General features: G+C 35.3%; 2 protein-coding genes and 1 non-coding gene across 8 annotated transcripts; 2 read left to right on the plus strand and 1 right to left on the minus strand.

The window, feature by feature from the left end:
- Positions 1–78: 78 nt before the first annotated feature.
- GLRX5 (glutaredoxin 5) lies at positions 79–5149 on the minus strand. Its single transcript, XM_058180387.1, has 2 exons — positions 4775–5149; positions 79–1729 (listed from the first exon to the last, which is right to left on the minus strand). Exons 1-2 carry the CDS (start codon positions 5070–5072, stop codon positions 1551–1553), a joined length of 477 nt encoding a protein of 158 aa, XP_058036370.1. The 5' UTR covers positions 5073–5149; the 3' UTR covers positions 79–1550.
- A 172-nt stretch (positions 5150–5321) lies between these two features.
- On the plus strand, positions 5322–10406 carry LOC131198691 (transcription factor BTF3-like). 6 transcript variants are annotated; one of them, XM_058183597.1, is made up of 3 exons: positions 5322–5423; positions 7949–7999; positions 9291–10406. In XM_058183597.1, the coding sequence occupies exon 3, from the start codon at positions 9524–9526 to the stop codon at positions 10013–10015; it is 492 nt and encodes a 163-aa protein (XP_058039580.1). In that variant the 5' UTR covers positions 5322–5423; positions 7949–7999; positions 9291–9523; the 3' UTR covers positions 10016–10406. The 6 variants fall into 6 exon arrangements, with proteins under 6 accessions (XP_058039580.1, XP_058039584.1, XP_058039581.1 ...); XM_058183601.1 differs by having other exon boundaries at positions 5329–5423; positions 7949–7971; XM_058183598.1 differs by having other exon boundaries at positions 5367–5454.
- Positions 7589–7861, plus strand: LOC131199004 (small Cajal body-specific RNA 13). The gene has a single exon (XR_009155242.1). It is a non-coding gene; the product is annotated as a small Cajal body-specific RNA 13 (non-coding RNA).
- Positions 10407–16247: the final 5841 nt, after the last annotated feature.

Below are 16247 nucleotides of genomic sequence, written 5' to 3' on the forward strand. Positions count from 1 at the left end.
TTCCAAAATGAATCCTCTATTTTATTTTAAACTGAAAATAAACAAAAGTAAAGCTTAACATGATTATTTGAAGCTGTCTTTTGGGTAGAAGCTTTTATTTCAAAACCTGTCAACAATAACCAACTCCCATTAAAACATTTGGGCAACAAAATAATGGTTTTGTTACTTTCTAACAAAATAAACAGTTAATATTTTAATGTATATGCTAGTGTTATTGTATATGTATATAATAAACATAAGCTGATTATCACAATAAAAGTTCTACAGTTATTTAAGAAAGTTCAAATATTTATCAAGGATATGTGTTTAGCAAACACTGTTTTCCAAATTTAAAAAAACGAAGTGTTTCTCACCATTAGTTACATTTTTAATTTTTATTCCCAAGAATACATCAATGAATATATGGCATTAATAGCTATAATCCCTGTTTACATGTTAACTCAGGAAAATCATGCTGAGTTCAATAATAGTTATTCTTTGGGTAACATGTTTAAGCAAACTAGAGGAAGTTAGGATAAGAATAGTGAAATAATTGATAAACCTGTGCCATTGTCTTGAGTTTATTTAGTGTCTCTAGGATGCTTTTTTCTCTTGGAATAAAAAACAATTCTAAACATTTCTTTCTCTTTCCACTTCACTTTCTTAAAGTGAAAACTAAGTTAGCAAAGTCTTAAAGTTTTGAAGTTGTTTAGAGGGTCTGCTTTCTCCTACTTTTATCTTTAACATTTTAGCTTTTTCCACTTATAGTCAGCACATTAATACAACATTCAAAGCTGTTTTTAAAACCTAGGTATTATTTTTATTGTCAAAATGAAGAGGTAATTTATAGCTCTTAATAATAGTGAGATAAAGCAAGGCGAAGAGCCTACAATCACCAACCTACTAGATAAAAGTAGTGAGGGGGCAAATGTTAAACCCAAATATTTATGAACTCTTAATTCTTTAGATGCTTCTGGAAATCTTAACAAATTGCCTGTTTTCCTTTCAACTGAAATATTGCTATCAACTTTTAGTACATTATCTCTTAATAGAAACAATGTCAATATTATTAATATGAACAATTAGGTTAAAATAAAAAAAATTAAGATGAGAGAAGACAACTGAGCTTCCCATAGAACCACTATGTGTATGTCAAAAACTGTTTCTTTAACAAATTGGAAGGGCATCATAAAGAAGTTAGACCATCTGCAATGTGAAAGAAATGCAATTAAAGATCCCAAAGTCCACAGAACTAACTCAAGGAAATGTTTCATAAAGATTTTTTTTAAAAAAAGACAAATAATACCAACTATTCTGGAATAAATTCTTAGCATACAGGCAAGTAAAAAGTGACTAATCAAATATGACGCAGTGCAAAATAGAAGAGTATTACTTTTATGGGTGGCAAAAATAAAAATATTCATATACCAGTTGATCATATTGTGCAACAGACAACAGAATGCTTAATGATAAATCACATTAATTCAGAACCTTTTTTTTAAAAACTAAAGTACAGAAGGCTTTTCCGGTACCAATTATCAAAAGATATCTTTGTCAAAGTCACAGTAATTTTATTTTTTGCCGTGGTCTTTCTCAGATTCCAGAAGTGCAGATTGAATTCCTAATTTCTTAAGCTCTTCCACTAGGTCTCCACTTTGATGCATCTGGAGTAGTATGTCGCAACCTCCCACAAATTCACCATTGAGGTAGACTTGAGGAATAGTAGGCCAGTTGGAATAATTTTTAATTCCTAAATCAAAAAGTAACAGTAAGTTAAATAACATATTCACTGAAGCTATAAAATTTATCACCATGCACTAATTTAAAAATGTTGCAAAGGGAATAGTTTCAGATCAGAATGGAAGCAGCCTAGGGTAATGGATTAATGTAAGAATACAGGAGCTGATATTAGTGTAGATATAAAACAAAGTATTTATGAGTCTAATAGTGGGAAAATGTTTATGTAAAAAAACAAAAAGAGAAGAGATCTCCATGTGCTTCATCAGAATGCCCACTTTTATGTCCCTTGGTTATTATCTTTTTTGTTATAATTTACATAATTTCACAAAACAATTAGTATGTTTTTCACCTGTTATACTGAAAGATGGCATTATAAAGTGGCTAAACCAGTTAGACAGTTAATTACAATCTGAATAAAGGTGTACCCATTCCAACCAGCTACATTACACACTAACAATCATTTTGTTTTTAGCTTTTGTTTTAATATACACTCAAAAAATCTAAAACTGGGAATGGCAAAAATCTAGATTTTAAATAGAAATATACAAATGGTAAGATTAATAAAATATTTCACTGTATTTCTTTCCAAAAAGAATATTCTTATTTTAGATTCTACAAACTATTTATTTCAAGCACAGTAATCTACTACTCTTGTTCCTTGTATGATCTCTCCCATTTTTAAAAAACCAATACAGTACCCATTTGGCCTATTTACTGATGCATAAATTTATTAACATTCATAACTGATCTTAATATTAGAAACAATATTTGGCTTTCAATTAAAATTCCAGCAGAGTTGCTTTGTCAAAGAACTACAGATTTAAAGAATCATGTGAAGTGTAAAAAATCTTCTTCAAACATTACTATATCTTAAGGCTAAGAAGTTTCACATTAAATTGCTTGAAATATTTAAATATTATGGTATCCACTGGAGCGATAAAATTTATCCCATGTACTCATTTTAAAAAATGTTGCAAAGGGAGTGGTTTTTGTCACTATGCCCTGCTGAAGCCTTCAGTTCTATTTGCCAATGTATTTTCATCCACATTCTTATCTTTTTTCTAACAGATCCTGGGTAGTTCAATGTGGTGTAGTTTGTTATGCATATATGGTATAATTTTTCTCACTTCACAAAGCACAGAAAGTCAAGAAGTTACGGCATTCTTAATATAAACCTCTTAAGCATGGTACTATTCCATAAGTTCACAAATCAGTTATGAATATTGCAGTGTAAATTTAATTCTTAGTTACCATAAAGATTTGGGATATGTGTGTGTATTTATGTGTATAGTGTACATAATACTATATGTACATGCACACTGTATATGTGCATGTATGTGTGTGATTGGATATTATGCAAAAAAGTGGAGAGGAGAAAACAAAGAAGAATTCTTTCATACACATAAGTAAAAACAAAAGCATATTTAAATTAGCACAGTACGGATTGGATTTTAGATTTCTATTTTATTAATTTAAAATTATATTTTATTAATGTAAGCCTGAATTATATAGTAAATAAACCAATCTTTATGAAATAATTTTATGAAAATGAAGGAAATAATTAAATCACTTGCAGATTTGGATCTTGTTTAGAATTTCTAAAGCATCTTCTGGAAGAACTCCATCTTCAGGCAAGTAAATTTGGGAATAGTCAAGGGAGTAATGCAAAGCCAATCCAGGGAATTATAAAGCAGCGATTCAGTATTTTCCCCTCAAAACAGGGAACCATAGCTATTTTTTCCAGCAAAATCAGGCCAATTCAAATGGGCAAATATGGTCCTCAAGGTAGCACAGTGCAAAATCATAAAAAACCTTTTAAATTTACACATCATTTTAAATTGGTCTTGGCAGCTTATAGAAACCTTATGTAAAGGTGTGTACAATATAACAGATATAATATGCTGCAGGTAGTAAAGGAGGATTTTCAAGTTGCAGACCTACCCTTTCATAGACAGTATTCCACATCAAATCACCACTGGAATTGCCTGAGCAACCTGATAATTATCTATCTTGCTAGGTTTCAGTGCTAATATATATTGTCTCCCTCGCAAACAAACGAACACTCTCTTCAGAAAGCAAGAAAGTACCTTAACAATCTCGCCAGAACAGTAGCAGTGGCAAACTGCCAGTGCAGTATGAGATAACACTAGTTCTAGCCTGCTTAATTCTGAATAAAAAAAGTAATTGTGAGAAAGGAGGAGATCTATTTAAGAAAGACCAAAATTGAACACAACATGCACTTTCTGAGTCCTTATTTAGTAAGCCAAATTGCATGGATATTTTGTTTTTGTGATTTTATTTTCTGAATGACTGTCAAATTAGATACAAAGGAGAACAAAGGTGATGGTTTTAATCAGGCAGCAAAGACCACAAACTGCCTAGAAAGCTCCATATATCAAACTTAAGCACCAATAATGAGGACTACATCTATAGTAGCAATATAGTATATATATTATATATATATATATAATATAAATATATAAATATAATATAAATATATTATATATATATATTTATATATATATATATTATATATATAGTATATAGTAGCAATATATGAATATGCCTTCACCTAGCAGTTGTCTGCATTTTTCTTTGATAGTCCTAGTCATGATGAAGGCAAGCAAACTAATGAGCATGTTCTTTATGAAAAGACAGGCAGGCCAACTGAATAGAGACCATTACTGGCCATTGTCCAGCACCAACACCAACCATTCCCCGCATGGTTAAATCTTGCAACGGAAAATGTGTTTTGCGGTTTAACATTCTTGGTGTGGCCAGCAAGAATAGGTGTCGCCTGTCCAGTCATCAAGTAAGTCTAACTTGCTTCTTAAGGTAACTGAGGAAAAAACAAAAGATGGTACCGGAGGCAAAAGCAACAAATCGGATTAATTTTGGGGAAAATAAAAGTTATGCATATCACCTAAAAACCACAGAAACTATGAACGAAATGCAGGGGGGGGGCCTAAAAAGGGGGCTGCCAATGGCTGGGTAGATCTGGAGCTCGGTGGGGCCCAGTCAGTTGGAGAGAAGGCTGGGCAAGGGCGACGCCTACCTTGCCGGAGGTCGGGATCCTGGAGGACATCATAGGCACGGTAATCATTAACACCATGAAGGCGCAGAATCTGCACCACCGCGTTGCTGAAACCGCACTGGGGCTGGGCCGGGCTCCCCTTCATGAACACCACCACCGGATGTGCGCGCACCAGTCGCTCCACCGCCTCCTTCGACCCGCTGCCCTCGCCGCTGGAGCTCGGTCCCCCCTGACTCAGCTGCTGCACAAAATATCCTGAGGGTCGTGAGCGCCCCGCCAGCCGCAAGGCTGCGGGTAGCCGGCAAAGTGACCCAATCATGGCCACCACAGCGGCCGCCTCCTCGACTTTGCAGAAGCGTCTTCCTTTGGAGCGATCTTTCCACGCTTGGGGCCACCCAGAAGCACTGATTGGGGCAGTTGGTCCCGCCCACTTGCCAAAGTAGTCCTATGAAAGGTAGAAGCTGGTATCAATCACCTCCAAGATATTGGCCGCAGCTATGAAAGCTGCCTGCACTTTAGCCCTGCGCGGCGGACCAATCCGGCGCAACCAAATCACATTTATACGTTGCGATTAGCTAAACTCGGCCTCCAATTGCAGCGCTTTGGGTCGGGCCTTTAAAATACTTTACTGGAAAAGCATCCTTGCGATTTTCCGACTGTGAAGGAATGGGTGCGTAGTAGGTCTTTTTTTGGCTTGTGGAGTAAGTAACCAAGGAGCGAGAGAGCGAGTTAGGACCTTGAAATGTGAAGCTGAAAAAGCATTTTTTAAAATTCTGTTAAAAAGAAGAACGTTAAGGAAGCACTTTCCTTTGCGTGCCGGGCAGAACTTGAACTAACAGAAAGGTAGCGTGCATGAAGGTGAATCGTAATTGTCGTCTCTAGAAGTTCAAGAACATCTTGAATTGTGATACCGTAACTCGGCGTTACTCTTCATTGCGGTTTTGGGGGAGGGAAGGCTTTGCCTGGGATGGAAGTGAGTTATAGAAGGGGGACGGGGGTTAGCCAATGGACTCTTTAACTGCAGTCCGGCTCCCAACTCCCAGGTTTCTGTAGATGGCTTACCTAATGGTTATGGCCAAATTTCCAGTTTCAAAGTAAAGGATTATATCAAGTTAAAGCAGCAGGACTATATATTTCTTCTGTAAGAAATATATGTATATAGCAAGTATTGTGAGCGGAATTGGCAAAAGAAAGCTCAGGACCATATTGCCATATTGTTTGAAACCATGAGGAAGAGGCCTTCATCCTGCAGTGGATAGACAATGGTTACAATGATGATGATAACTCAAGCGAAGGAACATGATACAAACTCAGTTCTTTAGTACTTGTGTAGAACTTCACTAAAGTTCCAAAAAGGCAGAGTCACAATTTTTGCAGTGTCCATTTAATCATACATATTAGCATCATTAAGTCAGTTTTATAGTTTAAATGCTGTCTTTGTCTTAAGTATGTAACCAGATGTGCACCCTGAGTTTGTTATCCATGTTTTACACTGTAGGACAATTGACACATTTTGGACTGATTCTGCATTTGTTATATTTACTCAAACATTTTATGTCAAGGCTAAACATATCGTGCTGGAATACATATCTGCAAAGACTAGCATTAGACAGTAAAGTTTGACATGGAAAAAAATTTCAAGAGTGACGTGTTCAGAATTCGTAATATCAGAGTTATTGGGGCTATTAAATTCCTATGATTTGAGAATGCATATATTAATGTGACCTAAACATGACTCCAATGAATTTAAGACACTGCTACACTATCACTAAAAGATGGTCAATCTCATGACTTATTTATACTGGAATTAGCAATGAGATGCCATAAGTGGATTGAAAAAAAGGGGTAATTAAATTATTAGTACCTTACGATTCTTGAACGTATCTTTTCTTTTATGTACACTGGGAGCATATGCACCAAGACAAATTCCTTGTGTTCAATCACATTTGGCCAGTAAAAAATTATAGTCTATTCTGTGTTCTAAAGAAAAATACAGGTATTGCTTATCTTATTAATACTAATGAAAATATCAGAGTTGGAATTGATACACTTGATATCTCTATCATAACTGGTAAATCTGAAGAAATAAGTATTTATAATCCATAGTATTTGTAATACAGATAATCCTTGACTTACAACTACAACTGAGCCAAAATTTCTAATGTGAGACATTTGTTAAGTGAGTTTTGCCCCATTTTACGACTTTTTTTGCCACAATTAAGTGAATTACTGCAGTTGTTAATTTAGTAGCCTGGTTATTAAATGAATCTGGCTTCCCAATTGACTTTGCTTGTCAGAAGGTCGCAAAAGGTGATCACATGACCTTGGGGCACTGCAACCATCATAAATATGAACTAGTTGCCAAACATCTGAATTTTGATCACATGAACATGGGGATGTTGCAAAGTTAACTATGAAAAATGGTCGTAAGTCACATTTTTCAGTGTTGTTGTAACTTTGAATGTCACTAAACGAACTGTTGAGGATTACCTGTATTTAAATGGCAACATTATTTCAGGGGTGGGGCTTATTTCAATAACTATTGCTGTTGAGAATGCAGGTAAAAAAGTAGAATCATATATTGATATTGAAAACAAGCATCACAGCATGATTTTTTCTATTAAAAATGGTTGTTCAAATTCCAACCATCACAGCAGAGTTTTTTAATAAAAGATGTTTGTCCAAAATTCTAAAAAGTTAACTAGTGATCTCAAGAAAAACAATGGATTTTTGCGAAACATTCAAGATTGTGTCTTGTATGGTCTAAGTTTTTGTAGCCAAGAGCATATTTAAACAGCAATTTTAGAACTTGATACAATTAGTTGGTTCTCTTTAAGTCTGCAGCCTTGAAATTGCCCTTAGTTGACTTGTACTCTGGGCATATTGGGTTTGCAAAGAATATACAACTGAGGAAGCCGAGGCAGGACTGTAAAAAAAGCAGCAGCAGCTCCATGTGCTATATTCCTCTGACATATTTTACACTGTTACCACGGAGATAATGATTGTCCTTGTATCATTATCCATCTGTCAGCAGTAAGAGTAAATTTGCAGTGTGATATTGTTCAGCAAATGAAGAATTTCTACTGAATACATTAAACTGCTATATTTATTTATATTGTTTAAAACCAAGTAATGCATCTCTAAATATATTTTTAAAATGTATAACTATTGTTTTTGGTGTGCTTCTATTTTCAGATTGCAAGATATAATTGAAGAAGGTATCTCAAGAACTTGCTTAATATTTAAGTATGCACCTTTAGATCTTATCTTTTTAATTTTGAAAGTTTAATAACACAGAAGAAGAAAATTATAGTAAGATATATTCTACTATGTGTCTGAAATAATTTCTCTCAAGTAGATGCTGTGCTTAGAAGTTAGTTATCCATCTTGTAGGGGATATACTAATGAAACTACTGACTTACACAAACTATTGCTGTATACAAATTGCTCTGATAACAATATTTCCCATAAACGTTAGTATTTAGATTTTTTTTTTTTTACATTTATATCCCGCCCTTCTCCGAAGACTCAGGGCGGCTTACAGTGTATAAGGCAATAGTCTCATTCTATTTGTATATTTACAAAGTCAACTTATTGCCCCCCCCCCCAACAATCTGGGTCCTCATTTTACCTACCTTATAAAGGATGGAAGGCTGAGTCAACCTTGGGCCGGGCTTGAACCTGCAGTAATTGCAGGCTATTGTGTTCTAATAACAGGCTCCTTACAGCCTGAGCTATTCCGGCCTAACCATTTAACTGAATTTAATTTTAAATGCTATTATAATTAGTATCTTGAATGTCCTCAAGATCATGGCTCTTCTAGTTTAATGTTATCTTTTGCTTGGATTGTTGCAATACTAATACACATTACATTGCACGTTGCAATGTAATGTATATTACATTGATGTTTTGTTCAATGAGATTGCTGCTCAAAATGCTCTGGTTGTCTTAGATGTAGAAAGCTGGCTCAGAAATTTTGACTAAACAATGGTAAATGTATCTCATTTTATTTGCATTGAAAATAATTTTGTCTGAAATAAAACAAATTTAACATACTGAATTATTTTCTCTTTAGTTATGACTGGGATCAATGTGAATAGCAGTCCTAATATAGTAACATGTACATTAAAAAGTTGGTGAGCCAGATCGTATGCTCTAAACAATTTGTGTTTTTCCCCATTTCTGGAGTAGTTTTATAAATTTATAATTACTTGGTCTGTTGTGTGGATGTTTGGGTGGTTTAGGGGTGGGGAATTTGTGGTGGTGGAGGGTGTTTGGGGATTGTTATGTGTGTTGGACCTGATCTTTCGGTGTTAAATGAATTTCGTTGTATGGGTATACTGTGTATACACATACAATGACAACAAAGTTATTATTATTTATTATTAAAACAGGAATAATATTTTAATATCAGTCAAGAATTGGATATCAGCCCAGAAACCCTTCAAGGAACTATTTAAGAATATGAGTAATAACACTATATAGCAGACACTGTAAAGGAAAAATATTTACTGACTTTGTAACTTTTATTCCACAGAAGCAGGTCCTGTAAAATATTCTAGAAACAACGAATTCATAAAGTAGAAGGAAAATAATTGGATAGTGAAAAAGCATAGTGGAATTTGGATTTTATTAAATTGCTCAAATAATTAGCAAATCCGCTGGTGGCCATATTGGTTCTCTCTGCGTGTGGCTCTCGGGCTCGGCGCGTCCCTCCTGCGGCTTTTCCTGTTCGCCTGTCCGGATCCTCCCAGTTTGTCCCACAAAGGCATGAAAGAAACGATCATGAATCAAGAAAAATTAGCTAAACTCCAGGCCCAAGTGCGCATCGGTGGGAAGGGTACTGCTCGTAGAAAGAAGAAGGTAGTTCACAGAACAGCTACAGCAGATGACAAGAAACTTCAGTTTTCCTTAAAGAAATTGGGAGTACATAACATATCTGGGATCGAAGAGGTCAACATGTTCACCAACCAAGGCATTGTAATTCACTTCAACAATCCCAAAGTTCAAGCCTCATTAGCTGCTAACACTTTAACAATCACAGGTCATGCTGAGACAAAGCAGCTGACTGAAATGTTGCCTAGCATTTTAAACCAGCTTGGCGCTGATAGTCTGACAAGCTTGAGGAGACTGGCAGAAGCTCTACCAAAACAATCTGATGATGGAAAAGCACCTCTTGCTACTGGAGAAGATGATGATGATGATGAAGTTCCCGATCTCGTGGAGAACTTCGATGAGGCTTCCAAAAATGAAGCAAATTGAATTATCACGTTCAGTAAAACTTGAAAATTATGTGGAGCTGCTATTTTATTTTATATTTTATATTGTGACTTTTATTTGTAATATTTTGTACTGATCTCAGTCTTAAGATCTGTAATATTTGGAAACTTGGTTCAATGCAGCTCTTTTCAGTTATTATTAATGCACAGTGCAAATGGGCTGGAAGTGCACAAAATAAGTGCAAAAGCTAATAAAGACTAAATCTTTAGTTTAAAAAAAATAACTAGGAAATCCTTTGTAGATACTGTTAAGGACGTCATTGTAAAGTAGATATAAATGTAAGTGAAGCCCAAAAGAAGATAGCCATACTGTGATATATGTTTACTGTAATATATATATGAAGCCATCGAATATTAAATTCTTTGTGACTGCAAAATCTATATACGCCTATATAATTGTACTATTATTCTTAAACAGTGTCCCATTTTTACAGATACTATCCAGAAAACCAACTGATTGAACATTATTCCAACATCAAATCTGTAAAGATTACCTTCCATAAAAACATGATCCTGTAAAGTTTAACTTTTTATCAGTGATAGAGTGAGTGAAAACAGAATTCCTGAATTCTTGCATCAGCTTCTATAACTGGTTATTCTTCATTTTTAAATTGGACTTCTTTGCTAGCACATTTTCCCCCTATACTGAATAGTAAAGTTAGATCAAAGGAAAAACTGTTAACAGAGTCAGGTTTGTATAGAATGTAAATTAGTTAATACAAAATTTACTCTGTGTACGTTGGATAGTTGGCTTCTACAGTGTTGGTGCAACTGAAGCTTCTTCTCTAAGCATTTAGGCAATCACAATTTTGCTACAATAATTATGAAAGTAGCATGTGCATATATGACCACATCTTTTAATGAGCAGTCCTGACAGAATATTGTCACTGTGAGCACTTATACATGCAGACAATTGATTCTTGGATTGAACTCATGATCAGAAAAGCCTCTCCCAATTCTATACTTCTGTAATTCTAGGAAATTGTAAAACAAAAACACTGTATAGCAGTATTTTGCAACTTTAACTTCAACTCCCGATATGTTTGGGGAATTCTGAGGCTTGAAGTCCACACATTTGAAAGTTGCTAAGGCAATGGAAGTGTGAAGTCATTGAGTCAATTTAATAATATGTTTTTATTCTACATAATTGCTCAATGTTTCCTGAAGTAGAGAAGTGTTTCTAGAGTATTAAAATTTTATTCTTGTAAATATATGTAGAGTTTTTAAAATTTCTAACAGGCTGGCAACTGAATGTTATTTGAGCACCAGTCACACTTCTCATTGTATCCTACATCAGTGTCATTTTTTCTACATTGAAGTCAATGTTCCAATCATTAGAAACACATTGAGAAATCTGAAAAATGTCTGACATGATAGCTGAAGACTTATATATGATCGAGGAAAATGTATGCTATTAGTGTCCCTAGTCTATTTCCCCCATTCCAGATTATTATTTAGATTGAGATATTTAAAAAAAAAAACCTGAACAAATGATAGCCTTTGTGTTCAATATTGAGTGTTGGCTTTTTGTTCATTTTTTTCTTCCAGTTTGCTTGAGCCATTCATGGGTGTCCCTATTACTGCATGTTACTCAAATGTTGGGCTTTACAAAGAAATGAAATGACATGACGACAAGACATACTTTCATTGACCACGTCTTGTAACAACCAGTAATTTAAGGCATGACTGTTTTCTTCCCTTTCATTCTGTCATCTTCATGAGTACAGTGAATTTGAGAAAAGAACATCTCACACACTAGAAGAACTAGCCATCTACTAACTTCATGAAACTAGCATAATATGAAACTAGTTTACATAGCATACTTGATGTAATCATAGCTTCTCTTGCATTATTTGGATCTAATACCACAAAGTCAAGAGAATCTAATTTAGAGAATGTATACTGTTCCCACTTCCTGTCCTACTTCATATTGTGGAAGGCAGCATTTAGTGATCCCTAACCCTATTTCAGCAAATGTAAGTTTGACAGTATTAAAGTTTATTTACAGGAAGTACCAGGAATAGGCAAAAAAGCCTAACCTTTAGCTAGCTACATTGTATTAGGACAGTCAAGAGAATAATTCCATGTATGGTGTAGTGGTCAAGGCACCAGGCTAAAAACCAGAAGACTGAATTCTCCTGCCTTGGGCACAATGCCAGCTGAATATCTTTGGTGAGCCGCTGTTCCTTAGAAGAAAACCATTTCTGAAAAGATTATCAAGAAAACAATAAAATTAATAAAAAGAATAAATTGACAAACCCATATTGGGGAAGGTGATTGCGCAGCAGCTCCAGAGGTTTCTGGATGAAACGGATTATCTTGACCACTACCACTAAGGATTCAATCCTGGATTTGGGACAGAAACAGCATTAGTCGCACTTTTGGATGATCTCTGGTGGGAGCGGGATGGGGGTAGTGCAACCAGATAATTGAACAAATGTTGCATTACATTCTTGATTAAATTATCTCTCCATTGATATATAATTTTATGGTACTACTCCCCCAAAAAGTGGTGTTCTTAGCCATCAAACCTCAAAAATACACTTTTTCTAAAAGGTTTCCACAATTTTAGCCACTATATGAGTTTTCTCAGAGTTGAAAATAATTTGATAGCACATCATCATGGTTTGGTAGCCAATCTAAACTGAAAACAGGAAGCTGTAATAATTTTCCTAGAAGATGTGCTTTTTGACCTATTGTGATGAATCCCCCCGGGCACTTTCCCACTTCTCCAGATGTCAGCTTGGAGGAAGATGAACCAGTTCCAGACCCGTCTGGAGAGGAGTTGGCAATGGCTCCTAGCAGCCGTCTAGAGAGGGATTTGGCTGAGGCACAGCTACAGCAGGACAACCCTGAGGCTTCAGGTGGGGAAAGCATGCAGCTGCAACTGGTCAGTGATGAGGGAAAAAGAACTGCCTTCTGCACCTGATTCAAAAACACACAGGGAGGGAAAAAGGCAGGAGCAGAGAAGGTCAGATTACTTGCGAGGAGAAAGCCTGACTCTTCTTGATGGATGCACCAAAAGCTAGCTATTTAGCACTAAAGATAGATAGAAACAATGCTTGGAACAATTTGTTCATTTTCTAGCTTGTGTTTTCTGGCTGATTCTTGCCTTGCTTTGGATTAACACCGTGCCTTACTTGGATCATGCCTTGTGAACTCTGGATTTTTCTTGCCTCATGAACCTTCTTGTATTGTCAATTTAATTTTGCCTGGTGGGTTTATTTTGATTGGGAAACTTACTTTCTTTTTCTTTCTTTTTGATTTTTTTTTATTTTTAAAACAAACCACATACCATATATCTTTTTTTGAACAAAATATCAGCCAAGTATATAATTACATCCAATTCAGTTTTCCCCCACCTTCTTATATATTTTATCAATAGATTTCCCTTCCCCCCACTTTTTAATTTCCTATTTGCATTTCTCTTAAAAAAAAAGAAATTCTAGTCTAACCCTCCATCCCAAATTTAAATCTTTAATCAAATCTATCCCTTTTTTTAATTCTCCTCTTTTATCTTTTTCCATTTATGTTAAAACCCTATATTCCCATTTACTAATTTCTTTCTTTTCAATCTCTATAGTATCAACATCAATCATCTCTTTCAATAAATATTTTTAAGGTTATTATTCTTAATCTTGTAGAAAAAAGTATAACACAAGCTAACATTCATTATTTCAGAAAATCTCATATTTATATACTTTCATCTCTTTAATACTTCAATCTTAATCTATATTGATTCCCTTTTTATTTTTCCTTAAAAGTCCTTGCTTTCTTTGCTTGTTCTATATTTCTATCAATTCTGCCGATCTCCATAGCATCAGTATCAATCAATTCTTTACATATTAATGAAGATTTTAAGGTTGTTAATCTTGTAAAGAAAGTAAAAAAAAGAAAACATTTCCCTTATCTGAAAAAGTCTCATGCTTATATATTCTAATCTCATTAATATTCCCATTTTAATAACTATTTCAGTTCCATTTTTATTTTCCCTTAAAATTCCATGCTTTCTTTGCTTATTCTATATTTCTATCAATTCTGCCAATCTCCATAGCATCAGTATCAATCAATTCTTTACATATTAATGAAGATTTTAAGGTTGTTAATCTTGTAAAGAAAGTAAAAAAAAGAAAACATTTCCCTTATCTGAAAAAGTCTCATGCTTATATATTCTAATCTCATTAATATTCCCATTTTAATCTATTTCAGTTCCATTTTTATTTTTCCTTAAAAGTCCTTGCTTTCTTTGCTTGTTCTATATTTCTATCAATTCTGCCAATCTCCATAGCATCAGTATCAATCAATTCTTTACATATTAATGAAGATTTTAAGGTTGTTAATCTTGTAAAGAAAGTAAAAAAAAGAAAACATTTCCCTTATCTGAAAAAGTCTCATGCTTATATATTCTAATCTCATTAATATTCCCATTTTAATCTATTTCAGTTCCATTTTTATTTTCCCTTAAAATTCCATGCTTTCTTTGCTTATTCTATATTTCTATTGATTCTCCTTTTTTCCTCTTCCCCCATTTTTTATTTCTCTCTATTAACCCCTATATAATCCTTTAAGTTTATATTTTAACATCATAAGTTCTTTATTCGCGGTCAGTTCTAGAGCAGCTCTTATTTTTCTGAGTCTTATTTTCCATCCAATCTTGTAGTTCTTTCTTTTATTTCTTGCTTAAAAATCGTATGCGCGTTTCTCTTCCTTTCAGTTATTCTCTGCATCATTCTTTAAAGTTGTAGCTCTTATTCTTGTCAAGGTCAAGCAGCTTGTTGACAAAATCCTCTCTCTAGGTTCTCACCAGTCATCACTGTCATAAAAAGATTTTCGACAATGGCCACAGTCCTTGTAGTTTCCTCTTCCGCCTTTAGGTGTCACTTTGCAATCTACAGTTCTAATCCACAATTAGCAAAAGTATCTGTTTTGTTTCCTTTACTTAGAGCTGCGCCTTGTTTTATTTTAGTTTATTTTTTGTTTTTTTCCAATTAGTCCCATTTAAAACCCATAGATTTAAATTTAAAATTTACTTAGTTTGAGTCCATAGAGTAAAAAGAAAATTGGAGGTATTCCACCAAATTACAATTTTAAGTCCTCGGTTTTTCCTTTTTTGCTTTTTGTAGTCTTTAATCGGTTTTAAAAGCTTCCAAATTATCCAAATTTCCGGCTTTAATTAAGGGTTAAAGGTGGAATATGTTACGTTAGAGACCTGGCAGCACAGAGAGACAGAAGCATTCCTGATTGGCTGCTGCTTGACAACTCGGCTATATAAGAGCTGTCAAGAAGAAAGAAGCCGGCTCGCTTGTATTTGGTTAGCGAAGAGTGAATCCACCGTTAGCCTGTTGTTGTTAGCAATAGAAGCTTGTTACCCTGTTAATCTGTCTTGCTTCCATCCTTCATCTGCCCTGTTCTATGACAGAACATCAGCAACGAAGGTGGGATCAGGAGGAGGTAACAGTATAGCGAAGTCACCAAAAAGAGCAGTTACTATTGAGTGGACCTGCAGTAATGAGACATCGCAAGAAGAAAAACTTCAGAATTTTCCTCAGTGCAGAGATGGCCACCCTCTCGACTTTTGTGCTATTTAAAAAAAAACAAGAGAAAGTTGGGATTCTTTTTTAGATCATGTTGTTTTTTGGTGGCCAACAAAGGGCTACCTGGGGACCGTAAACAAGCCGTTTTCCTCATTATCTGTGGCCACAGTATGTTTGAGACAGCTAGGGCACTTTTGCACCTCAGAAGGTCCAAGACGCATCTTGGGATACACTGCTGTCCAAACTGAAGGGACATTATGCCCCCTTACCCTCCAGAATAGCCAGGTATCACGCATTTAAACATTGATATCAGGCTGAGGGAGAATCAATAAAATCAATACATGGCAGCTTTAGGAGCTGCTGCCTTGTACTGTGAATTTAGGGACCTCGATGAAATTCTCTTAAATCAGCGTGTGGGGTAAGGGACAGCCGGTTACAGTAGCGTCTGTTAGCCAGGACAGATGTCACTCTACAGTCAGCTCTGGAGGAAGCCACAGCATCAAAGTTGTCACACCGATTAGCAATAGAAATCCAGAAATCGATTAGCCCAGTGATTCCCAAAGTGTGAGCCGCGGCCCCCCAGGGAGCCGCGCTATCGTCATGGGGGCGCCGCGGAATATCTGCGCCCGCTGGGTCTGGCGCTGATGCGCCATTTCTGGGGCATCTGGTGCGCATGCGCAG

Source organism: Ahaetulla prasina, chromosome 4, assembly GCF_028640845.1.
Source record: "Ahaetulla prasina isolate Xishuangbanna chromosome 4, ASM2864084v1, whole genome shotgun sequence".
Taxonomy (NCBI): Eukaryota; Metazoa; Chordata; class Lepidosauria; order Squamata; family Colubridae; genus Ahaetulla; species Ahaetulla prasina.